This window comes from Schistocerca cancellata, chromosome 10, assembly GCF_023864275.1.
Source record: "Schistocerca cancellata isolate TAMUIC-IGC-003103 chromosome 10, iqSchCanc2.1, whole genome shotgun sequence".
Lineage (NCBI taxonomy): Eukaryota > Metazoa > Arthropoda > Insecta > Orthoptera > Acrididae > Schistocerca > Schistocerca cancellata.
Window position 1 is genome coordinate 144102899 of NC_064635.1, and position 12813 is coordinate 144115711.

At 41.7% G+C, this 12813-nt stretch overlaps 1 protein-coding gene across 1 annotated transcript in view; it reads left to right on the forward strand.

Moving 5' to 3' along the window:
* LOC126106691 (fasciculation and elongation protein zeta-2) overlaps positions 1-8844 on the forward strand; it is a 439064-nt gene extending 430220 nt beyond the window's left edge. The window contains exon 8 of the mRNA XM_049913068.1: positions 6640-8844. Coding sequence (XP_049769025.1) covers positions 6640-6656 — 17 coding nt within the window. The 3' untranslated portion in view covers positions 6657-8844. The remainder of the gene's footprint in view (positions 1-6639) is intronic.
* Positions 8845-12813: the final 3969 nt, after the last annotated feature.

Here is a 12813-nt window from a genome sequence, read left to right on the forward strand (position 1 = left end):
CGGCGCCAGCCTTGTGTGAATGCTCTGAAAAGCTAATCATTTGCATATCACAGCATCTTCTTCCTGTCAGGTTAAATTTCACGTCTGTAGCACGTCATCTTCGTGGTGTAGCAATTTTAATGGCCAGTAGTGTACATATGAAGGAGAAAGTGCTAGCCCACAAGAGAGAGGTTCTGCAACTGCTGAATGTGAACATGGTCTAGCCCTGGGGCAGAGGATTGGGACGAAGTTAGAGTATGATGTAGCTCCCTCACAGTAAAGGCGGCATTGTAGCACTCAGGATTCTGAGAAGAGAAGCCTATCGCCCAAGTCTCCAGCACTCGTTTCCAACGGAGAAGGCAGGATGATAGTGAGTGGAGCTCAAAATATTCGCAAAAAAGGTGTATTTATAACAAGATAGTCCAGTATGACATCATATGCTACTGTCAGGCCGGAAATTGAGCAATGAACCTTGGTCCCAGAGAGCCGTCGGAGGTTGCCACAGGACAGAAGAGGGAATGGAACTGTTGAAAGAACTAGTTAATGGAATACAGTTATCTTTATTGCTATCCCGAAGAATTCGAAGACACTGTGCATGCAACTGTTTACAACAAATGCAATTTTTCATCATAGGATGATGGTTAAAGATGCGGAGAGCACGTCTGCACACACGTATCGCATCCTTGCATGCCTCGGTCAGTGTGGTAAAGAGGAATTGCGAGGAATGGAATGTTCTGCGGCAGTAAGGATAACGTTTGTAAGATATTCTCCCTTGTCATCATGACTGGGGAAATGATGTTTGTCGAAGGTGGCCAGGGAGGAGTAAAGCCTCCAGCCGGCCTTTGAAAGCTGCCATTTGGATGTGCACGTAGTTGAGGTAGGAGTCTGCAAACGGACAGCACAAGGGAAATAGTCCCTCGAGTACATGTCAGAGATAACAGACCACTCGAGATGATGGGGAAGCTGGGCAGTTGTGTTGTGTTTTGTTTTAGGGCACAAAAACAACTAGGGTCATACACACACGTCAAAACTGTAAAACACAAAGCCAAAGAGAGGAGTTAAAAATGACTACATATCAATCCCAATCGACGGAAGAGAAGACAGCTGAAACAGGGACGTGGAGAAAAGTCTATAAGATATCACACAGAGAAATGGAGGTCCAGAACTAAAAATTAAATGGGCTTCACCATATTGCTATGACGGATAAAAAGCAAAATGTGGTCGATGGCCCGCACGTCGTTCGATAAAATGGCTGATAACTTAGACGGCAAACACAAATGAGAACATAATTGGTTTAAAAAAAAAAGGTCATTCCGTCAGGAAATGGCGAACCATCGAAAGTTGAGCACAATGTGCACAAAGTGGTGAGGGATCACCACTTAACAAACTCCTGAGGCACACCATTTCCCTGGATAAAGGTGTCCGAGTCAAGGCAGAACCCAAATATACCTTGAAAACACAGTCTTTTAAAAATTCCTGAGGGAAATGAGGCATGCGGCCTTTGAGGCCCCACATGCAGAGGGTATGGAGGATACCAGTCCTCCAGCAGGTGTCATGGGCTTTGTCCAAATCGAAAAACATGGCCACAGTCTGAGATTTCTGCAGGAACAAACTCATGACATGGGTGGACAAAGTCATGAGACTGTCAACCGCAGAACGCCTCACACGAAAGCTGCACTGAGTGGTGGTTCATAAATTTTGAGACTCAAGCCACCATACCAGCCAGGCATGAATCATACGTCCCATCACCTTGCAAACACAACTGATGAGAGAAATTGAGTGGTAGCTAGAAGAAAAGTGTTTGTCCTTACCAGTCTTAGATATGGGTATAACAGTGGCTTCACGCCAGCGTCTGGGAAATGTGCCCTCTGCCGAGATGCGGCGGAGGATCAGCATGAAGTGAGAGCATGATCTAGCTCCCTCATAGTAAAGGCAGCACTGTAACAGTTACAATTCTGAGATGAGAAGAGAATCGCCTGAGCATCCTCCGCTCGAAGGAAGGCAGGATGATGGTGAGTGCAACTCGAAATCTCAGCAAAATGGCGGCCCAATGTGTTGCAGAGAGCAATAGAGTCCACTATGAAATCGTTTGCTACAGTCAGGCCAGAAATTGAGGAGTGGATCGTGGTCCCAGAGAGCTGTCAGAGGTTGGCCCACACAATGAAACAGGGAGTGGAACTGTTAAAAGAACTTGTGAATGAAATCCAGCTAGCATTTTGCTATCCCAGAGAACGCGACAACACTGTGCTTGCAACTGTTTATAATGAATGCAGTTTTACATCGTAGGATGATAGTTAAAAATGCGGAGAGCACGTCTCCACGCACGAATTGTGTCAAGGCATGCCTCAGTCCACCAAAGGACTGGGACACGGCCTGGTAAAGAGGAAGTGCAAGGAATGAAACGTTCTGTGGCAGTACGAATAATATTTGTAATATATTCTACATGTTCATCACAACTGCAGAAATGTTGTACATCGAAGGTCACCAGGAAGGAAGTCTCCAGTCGACATTAGTAAGCTGCCATTTGGGTGTCCACATAGGTGGGGTAGGAGTCAGCAAACGGATAGCACATGGGAAATGGTCCCTAAGGTATGTGTTAGAGAGAATGGGACACTCCAGATGATGGGCAAGCTGGGCAGTGCAGAAGGATAGGTCCAAATGGAAATAGGTGTGTGTGTGTGTGTGGAGTCTGGAAGGAACATGGGTGCTGCAGGTTTAAGGCAGATGATTGAGAAGGTCAGCCAATACAGTACCTCTCTGGCAGATTCTAGGAGAATCCCAAAGGAGATGCATCGCATTAAAGTCATTGAGCAGCAGAAAGAGGTGAGGTAGCAACCCAATAAGCTGGAGGAAGTCTACCCTGCTGACATCGAATGACGGAGGGATGTAAACGGTACACAGGGAAAAGGTCAATAAAGAAAGGAAAAGGCAAACTGCAGCAGCCTGAAGCCACATAGTCACGGAGATGGGTTGGCTAGTAATGTCATCCTGGATGAGCAGCATGACTCCCCCACGAGATGGAATGCTGTCCTCGGGGGAAGGTCAAAACAATCAGGAAGAAATGCGAGAGCTTAAAGCAATCATGAGGATACAATCCAGTCTCCTGGAGGCAGAGAACAAGTGGAGACTGTGATTCTAAGAGCAGCTGTAAATTCTCTCTGTTTGATCAGAGGCCATGAATGTTCCACTGAAGGAGAGTCCTAATGAGAAAAGGTGATGAGGCAGAAAATGAAGGGGTGCCACCTTGGCAGCTGCCAAATGCCAGCCTTCAAATACTCACTGCTACAGGATGCAGAGGCTGGAGGATCCTGCTGCATCATGTCTACAGAGGCGTCAGCATTCGCCCTCTGTCGATCTGCCGAGTTCAGGGCAGAAAAACGGTTGACTGTGTGCACAAGCAAGACGGAGGTCAGCTGGACGAGGGTATCACGTGGTGGCACCATTGAAGAGGATCATAGAGTCGGCGAAGGAGAAGACCGTTTGCCTTTGTTTGACTTCTTGGAGCCTTTCCAGTCGGCAGAGGATGACTCAGGTGTTTGTTGGCTAGAGGATGTAGGAAGTCGTCGCAAGATTATTCCTTCTGTCCATCGGGCCTGCCAGTTGTGTAGCTGATGTCTTCACTCTGGGAGAGAATGTTTGGTGGCTTCTTGCACAGCTGGAGAAAAGGGATGCTACCGTGCCACAGTGGTGAATTTGAGGTCGCACTTCTGGGTGGCCACGTCCTTCATGGAGCAAGATGTAGTAAGAATGGTACTGTAAGTGCCAGATGGTAGAATGCAAGGTTTGCGACTTGCCAGTAACTTGCGAGTGATCAGGTAAGCCACTTTTTCCTTTACGCTGATCTCCTGGAGAGCCCGCTCATCAAGATACATGGAACAATCTCAAGAGGAGACAACATGGTCACCATTGCAGTTAATGCAGCAAGTAGAAAGCGGCAGACAATCGCCCTCGCGCATTTCCCTACCATAGGTTACACATTTGGCCAGTTGTTGAGAAGACATTCAAGTGTGGTTGAAATGCTGACATTGGTAGCAGTGCATCAGATTCGGAATGTACGGTCGGGCTGTGATAACTTCATAGCCTGCTTTGATCTTGGACAGGCGCACCACTCTATCAAAGGCCAGAAAAAGAGTGCGTGTGGGCACTAAGGATGGATCTACATGTTTCATCACCTGATGAATGGCAATTACACCCTGATCAGAAAGCTACATTTGGATTTCTGCCTTACTCAGATCATCGAGCAGCTTTGTGTAAATAACACCACAGGAAGAATGCAATGTTCGATGGGCCTCAACATGAATGGGATAGCCATGGAGGAGCAAAACTGCAAGCAGTTGTTGTACTTATGAATCAGAAGTTGTCTCCAAAATCAAATTGTCATCGTGTAAACAAGAGCAGGATTTCACGGGGACAGCAACTGCATCAACACCTTTCTGAATAATAAACAGATTTACCATAGTGAAGGACTGACTGTCTTCATTAAGTGAAACCATGAGGAACTGCAGTGAAGCTGGGAGGGTCTTTGATTAATTAGACTCATTCTGTTTACATTTAGTACATGTTGACTGTGAAAAAGACGATTGCCTCATTGCACCAAAATCCCCATGATTGCCAGCATCTCCGATGGTGCACTCCTTCCAACTGGAGCCACTCCCTCAGAGGGGGGCCCACCCGCCTTATGCAATTGTTCACACCTCCCGAACACCTGACAGAGGGATTAATCGGCAATTTGGGAAGGTAGTAGGTCAGGCAACCACCCCTTCCTGGGCCTAGCCTGTACCAGAGGACACATGCGAATCCTACCTGTCAACCCAGGGCTGGGAATTACACATTACCCAGTCAAGTTACGTGTCATGCATGGGCAGCCTTCAGGAGCACACAGGGAGAAAGAAGAAAAAGAGGAACTTCAAACACCAAATCGGAGGAAGGATAGGAGAGGGGAAGAAAGAAAATAGGAATGAAAAACAGTGGAGAAACTACTCTGATATCGGCTACTGAAAATGCAGAACACATTTTCAAAAAGATTCCAGACATGTTCTCCAAGGGAGTGGAAAAAGATTAGTGAGAGGATAGACATGCAGCATGGAATGATAAGATGCTGCAAAGGCTGGGACACCATGCTAGCCAAGCACGAACCTGCCAAAGAGTTATGAACTCCCTGTGGGGTGTGTTGGTGTTATGCTTGTACGATATCTGGATGAAAGGATAGCCGAGGATTCTTCTGAATGTTGTTTCAGATCATCCGGAGAGCTTCTAAAGTTCTTCGAGCTGGAGGTGGGATTCTGCTGAGAATAGGAAGCCATAGGGTGTTTGTTTGCTGAAATAGGTCTCATAATTATTCACACTTCCTGACTGAGTTGCTTGTCTATCTTCTGAGCACTATTGACCCAAACTGCAGTATTCAGCAACACAGTATGATATAACCAAGGCTATGGATATTAAAACATGAGAATTAGCTCCACATGAGTTACCAGCAAGTTTTTGAAGAAAATTACTTCAGACTTCCTCTTTAGCAGCTACAGCTGTGAGAGTGTGCTTGAAAGTTAGAATTCTGTCTTGTGTTATTCCTAGGTATTTTTGTGTACTGGAGTATGAAAAGATTTGGCCTATGAATTTGACTTCTAGTTTTTAATTTCCCTGTCTGTTGCATAGGTAAAATGTAGATATAACCCTTTTCTGAGGCTTTACTCTTTACTTGGGGACACCATTTCTTGCAGTACACATCTAAGGCTTCCGTATCAGTGGACAAAGTGGCTTCAGCATCAGAATAATTGCAGCTGTGTGTTACCAAACAAATGTCATCAGTGTAAATGAATTTTCTAAAACAGGTCTCTGAGGTAAACCATCACTTAGTTTCAGTGCTCTGCTTCTGTCAAGTCAAAATAGATTCAAATCCCATCAGATTCGAACAGAAAAAACAATCACTCAATTACTTATTCTCTCTGTAAGTTTCTTTCCCCATTTTTCTTTGTACTTCTCATTTTCTTGCTATGATCTCTTCTCTACTTCTCATGAAAATTTTGCTTGAAAAGACTGGAAGCTTGTACTTTTAGTTTTGAATTATTGTCTGTTTAGATCATCTTCATGCAGTACACTCATCTCTAATTTGTTTAGTTAACTTGTGTTGTCCCATGTTTTTTACAGTGGGGAAAAAACCATAGCATGTCTGCATTATCGAATTCTAGAGTTTTTTTTGAACATTTCATGGATATTTTTAGTTGCTTCTGAATAGGTGTTCCATCAGCTTTTGACACCTGGACTTTTATATGTTTTTATTTTATTTTATACTACACTCTAATGCAACAGAAAGATAGTCTCATTGATGATGACAGTGAACTGTGCACATAAGACCGTGGTTACTGCAAAACTGTCACTATTTTAGCCCAAATAGTTTTACAAGTTCTGTAAACCACCTACAAGACACAATCTGAGAAATGTATTCTGACATAATCATTGTGCAAGAGAATGTAGTAATAGTATTTAGTATAAACATTGTGTGTAGTGCTAATCATTTGTATGTTGTTGTTTTCCTAGTCAGTGGTATAAAGTTTATTACATATGCTTCTCAATTCTGTGTGTATACAGAATTCTGCTTATAAAAAAAAAAAAAAGAGTTGCCCAAGATCATCAACCATAAATATCTCTTTTTATTTGTTTCAGTTTTATGTCCGACGTAAAGTTATCGCCGCCTCTGTTCTACTTTTGGAGGTATACTACAATCCTTGTCGAAGCACATTTTCCCAAATGTGCATCTGCCGTATGCTGTATCTTAGCTATCTCAGCAACAAGTATTTATTGTACACAAGTTCTGCGATGTATGAAATGGAGTGATCTGAAAATGTGCAACAGGAGTGATTATTGAGAGGGGGAGCAAAATTTTGCACTGTCCAATCCATTTTATACATTTCAGCATGCACCTTCTTTTTACCTTCAAATAATTCTTGATTATGTGTAATTTAGGCTCAGTGTTATCAAGCAAACAGGCACTAGTAAATTAAAGGCACAGGAACAAAACCTTAAAACCACAAGAGTTACCACAAATACCAGTTCAGTTTATTAGGTACTCTCATATGGCTTCCGACTAGAACTGGACCTGCTAGATTTGTGAGCAACGTTTATAATTCAGCGGCAAAATTTACACAAAAAAATCTATATTTGACTTATAAAGCACAAGAAACTTCAAATTACAAAACACTCTGTGATAAATAAAGGGAGTGATCACATATTACACTTGTGCCTGTTAGCAATACACTTGGTATACTGATTTGCCCAGTTCCACTGCTAAACATTACCTGTTCATCAGCTTTATGTATTGACAGCAGCCATTCCCCATATTTATGTGTGTGCATATGTATCTCCAATCTTTAATTAAAGCATTAATTAAAAATGTAAAGTAAATATTATGTAAATGCTGTATATTACTCTAAAGATGTCTATATAAATATATATATTGGTTTCTGAGTGTTAGACACTGAACCTTATAATTTTTGTACAAAATGCAATGGTTGATATTTTTGTATTTACAATTTTATTTATTATTTAATTCCTACATTGTTGCAGTTGTGCTGCTTCAGTTAGTTAGAAATGCCTTGCTGTATCACTTCCTTCACTGTAGTTAATTAAAGTGTGAGTCATTACAAAATATTACTTCAGAACCTGCTGTAAGATTCATTTACACATGCTGTCTCTGATTTTGGGAAGAAGCCTGAAAAGTTCATAATGAACATGTTTAAATGATTTTTCAGGAGCTAAAAATGCCAGCACTGCTTACCTTCTGCACTATATTTGGTCTTAAATTTGCAAATGAAACAGGAGGAAGAAGAGAAGTCATGTTAAAGATGAGTCATCAGCTTTTTGGAATGGTATGATGTAGAAGAGCCTGACTGCAATAATTATGTTTGAGGAAGTTTAACTTTAGAAAAGGACTGTAGCAGTTGAGGCAGACATTAATAAGGGTTTAAAATCATCCATAAAAGTTGCACAAGATCGAAAATTTTGATGATACTTTTGTTGGCATTAATTCAGTATTCTGAGACATTTGAAAGAAGCATTCAGTGTGTAGTATCATATCAAAATGGAAATCAGAGTGCACACAGTTTTCTCTTTTCTGCAACAGAGAAAGCCATTTAAAAAAAAAAAAAAAAGGTCAGTAGCATCAAACATATCCCATATTTCTGAACAAGTTTGCTGGTTGGAGCACTTTACTTGCCAATAGCTAACATTCTGTGGCAACATTGTTTCAATGTCCTAACAAAGTTTACTGACTGTGCATTTTATAAAATTTTGATATTTTACCGCACAAGACCTGCTGCATCAAAAGGGAAGGAAAAAAGATCTACATCACAGTTTATTAGCAAAGTGTTATAATCTTCTCACAAAAACCAACTTGCTGCACCCACAAAAGTACCATGAAAAGAAACCAGTGTTAATGTGTCACAGGTATTAAATGAAAGGTAAGATTACCGAGTAAGTCAGAGCACGTTCTTTTTCTGTGCACAATTTTGAATGGGAAGAGAAATGCTTATGCTACACTAAAGAAGAAGAAAAAAGGGATTTTCAAAACCTTGGACAACTTAACCACTTCATTTCTTTTTGTAGGTTAATTATTACTTGTGAAAGGGACATTGTTCATAGGGTAGTAAGTTCTGTATTACCTGTTTTGAAAATATGTCAAGTGATTGCATCAGCCAATAGTAAATGTAATGTCAAACACAATGAGCTTTATTTTTGTGTGTGTGCATTGAAGTACACAAGAAATGGCACAAGTCCTGCAGTGTGACATACTGTGAGATTGTACCAGTAGAGGAGTAAGAATAGCTTAATATTACTGTAAAATACTGAGAAATAAAGAGGAAAACAAATGTTCTTTGATTCAATTATTTTTCTGTATCTCTCTCTCTCTCTCTCTCTCTCTCTCTCTAGCTCTCTCCAGACAATCATTTTCAACACAGTAAAACTATGATTCCTTTTACTTCCCAGGTGGCATAAAATTGATAGTTCCCTGTTATATATTACATTGCTGAAGCAGTATCCCACTCCCAAATTAAAATTTATCACTAATCTCTTGTGCAATGAATCATCCCAATTACCTGGAAAAACAGTACTGGTCTCAGCATTTTTATAAGAAGGATAACAGAACTATTGTATCGAACTTTGTGCCCTAGTGTCCATTGTTGCAATACATTAAGCCGTATTCTAAATTTCAGAACAATGACATTTCCTGACCACATCAAGGTATTAGCACAGATCTTGTACACAACATTCATGCAAAAAACCATTCTCGACGTCACAATATTCATTAACTTGAGTTACAGAAATAACCTGAAAATTTTTAAACATGAACACTGCTGAGTTTTTGCGGATGCTGATGAACAAATTTTTTTTTTTTTTTTTTTTTTTTTTTTTTTTTTTTTTTTACAAATTGCACATAGCTGTGGCATGAGCAAACACGGGAAGTAGATTCGTCACAGATACCACATGTTTGTTAGCTTGACCATGACTGGGCAAAGACTGTTGATTTTGAGTAGCATTTGAATGTTTAAAGACTGATGTATGAACAAATTTTAGAAAATATACAATCCTTTGATAAAATGCTCCATCATATTTCACTACTTGGATGGATAATAAGTATTGATAAAAATTTGGTTTGTGGAGAATGTGGTGGTCTAGAAATTTTGAAAAGTCAATGCAATCATTTTATGCATTTGCATTAGGAATACAAACACCATATCAAAAATCACAATAGCTTAGGCAAAAATTAATGGCTTATTCAATTAATGAAGTGTGACATATTGTGTATAAAATTCAGATCTGCAAACGTATAATGGGAAAAGTCAAAATTTAATAAGCATAGACGCAAAATCTACAATGAAAACTATTAATTATCTTGTGAATTAATTAATTTCACAGAATTGGAAATGTGTTATTTGAAAGTTTAGCTGCAAATCTTTATAATTGGTGATATCACTATGCCCAAAAATATATTAGATCACACAGGTTTATCTATACTGTAGTGGAATTTTCAATTAAGTATAACTTTTAATTGATTTTCCAGTGAAATCAAGTGCAGCATTATGATCAGCACATCAAAATTATTAGCTCGAATAATGAATCTAAGTGAGAAACAGTTTAACTGATGTTTTGGAATATTTGAACACCTCCCACACGTACAGTATATAGAAAATGTACAATATTTAATAAATGAACAAAGGAAAAATACTGTTAACAGGAGAAGTTGAAGTCATAACAGATGGAATAATTACAATTTGCTATGTCACAACATTCTTTCAATGATTAACAAAACAACACTGTTGCTCCAACTATGGCTTATGTTTGATGAAGCAAATTTTTTCACGAGTGGATATGTTAGTAAAATATATATATATATATATATATATATATATATATATATATATATATATATATATATATATATGGTTATAATAGAAGGAAACATTCCACGAAGGAAAAATATATCTAAAAACAAAGATGATGTGACTTACCAAATGAAAGTGCTGGCAGGTCGACAGACACACAAACGAACACAAACATACACACAAAATTCAAGCTTTCGCAACAAACTGTTGCCTCATCAGGAAAGAGGGAAGGAGAGGGAAAGACGCAAGGATGTGGGTTTTAAGGGAGAGGGTAAGGAGTCATTCCAGTCCCGGGAGCGGAAAGACTTACCTTAGGGGGAAAAAGGACGGTTATACACTCGCACACACACACACACATATCCATCCACACATATACAGACAAAAGCAGACATATTTAATGACAAAGAGTTTGGGCAGAGATGTCAGTCGAGGCAGAAGTGCAGAGGCAAAGATGTTGTTGAATGACAGGTGGGGTATGAGTGGCGGCAACTTGAAATTAGCGGAGATTGAGGCCTGGTGGATAACGGGAAGAGAGGATATATTGAAGAGCAAGTTCCCATCTCCGGAGTTCGGATAGGTTGGTGTTACTAGGAAGTATCCAGATAACCCGGACGGTGTAACACTGCGCCAAGATGTGCTGGTCGTGCACCAAGGCATGTTTAGCCACAGAGTGATCCTCATTACCAACAAACACTGTCTGCCTGTGTCCATTCATGCGAATGGACAGTTTGTTGCTGGTCATTCCCACATAGAATGCATCACAGTGTAGGCAGGTCAGTTGGTAGATCACGTGGGTGCTTTCACACGTGGCTCTGCCTTTGATTGTGTACACCTTCCGGGTTACAGGACTGGAGTAGGTGGTGGTGGGAGGGTGCATGGGACAGGTTTTACACCGGGGGCGGTTACAAGGGTAGGAGCCAGAGGGTAGGGAAGGTGGTTTGGGGATTTCATAGGGATGAACTAAGAGGTTACGAAGGTTAGGTGGACGGCGGAAAGACACTCTTGGTGGAGTGGGGAGGATTTCATGAAGGATGGATCTCATTTCAGGGCAGGATTTGAGGAAGTCGTATCCCTGCTGGAGAGCCACATTCAGAATCTGATCCAGTCCCGGAAAATATCCTGTCACAAGTGGGGCACTTTTGTGGTTCTTCTGTGGGAGGTTCTGGGTTTGAGAGGATGAGGAAGTGGCTCTGGTTATTTGCTTCTGTACCAGGTCGGGAGGATAGTTGCGGGATGCGAAAGCTGTTGTCAGGTTGTTGGTGTAATGCTTCAGGGATTCCGGACTGGAGCCGATTCGTTTGCCACGAAGACCTAGGCTGTAGGGAAGGGACCGTTTGATGTGGAATGGGTGGCAGCTGTCGTAATGGAGGTACTGTTGCTTGTTGGTGGGTTTGATGTGGACGGACGTGTGAAGCTGGCCATTGGACAGGTGAAGGTCAACATCAAGGAAAGTGGCATGGGATTTGGAGCAGGACCAGGTGAATCTGATGGAACCAAAGGAGTTGAGGTTGGAGAGGAAATTCTGGAGTTCTTCTTCACTGTGAGTCCAGATCATGAAGATGTCATCAATAAATCTGTACCAAACTTTGGGTTGGCAGGCCTGGGTAACCAAGAAGGCTTCCTCTAAGCGACCCATGAATAGGTTGGCGTACGAGGGGGCCATCCTGGTACCCATGGCTGTTCCCTTTAATTGTTGGTATGTCTGGTTTTCAAAAGTGAAGAAGTTGTGGGTCAGGAAAGAGGTTTTAGGTAGGGTGGCAGGTGATCGGCGTGAAAGGAAGTGCTCCATCGCAGCGAGGCCCATGACGTGCGGGATATTTGTGTATAAGGAAGTGGCATCAATGGTTACAAGGATGGTTTCTGGGGGTAACGGATTGGGTAAGGATTCCAGGCGTTCGAGAAAGTGGTTGGTGTCTTTGATGAAGGATGGGAGACTGCATGTAATGAGTTGAAGGTGTTGATCTACGTAGGCAGAGATACGTTCTGTGGGGGCTTGGTAACCAGCTACAATGGGGCGGCCGGGATGATTGGGTTTGTGAATTTTAGGAAGAAGGTAGAAGGTAGGCGTGCGGGGTGTCGGTGGGGTCAGGAGGTTGATGGAGTCAGGTGAAAGGTTTTGTAGGGGGCCTAAGGTTCTGAGGATTCCTTGAAGCTCTGCCTGGACATCAGGAATGGGATTACCTTGGCAAACTTTGTATGTGGTGTTGTGTGAAAGCTGACGCAGTCCCTCAGCCACATACTCCCGACGATCAAGTACCACGGTCGTGGAACCCTTGTCCGCCGGAAGAATGACGATGGACCGGTCAGCCTTCAGATCACGGATAGCCTGGGCTTCAGCAGTGGTGATGTTGGGAGTAGGATTAAGGTTTTTTAAGAAGGATTGAGAGGCAAGGCTGGAAGTCAGAAATTATGATCTGGACTCACAGTGAAGAAGAACTCCAGAATTTCCTCTCCAACC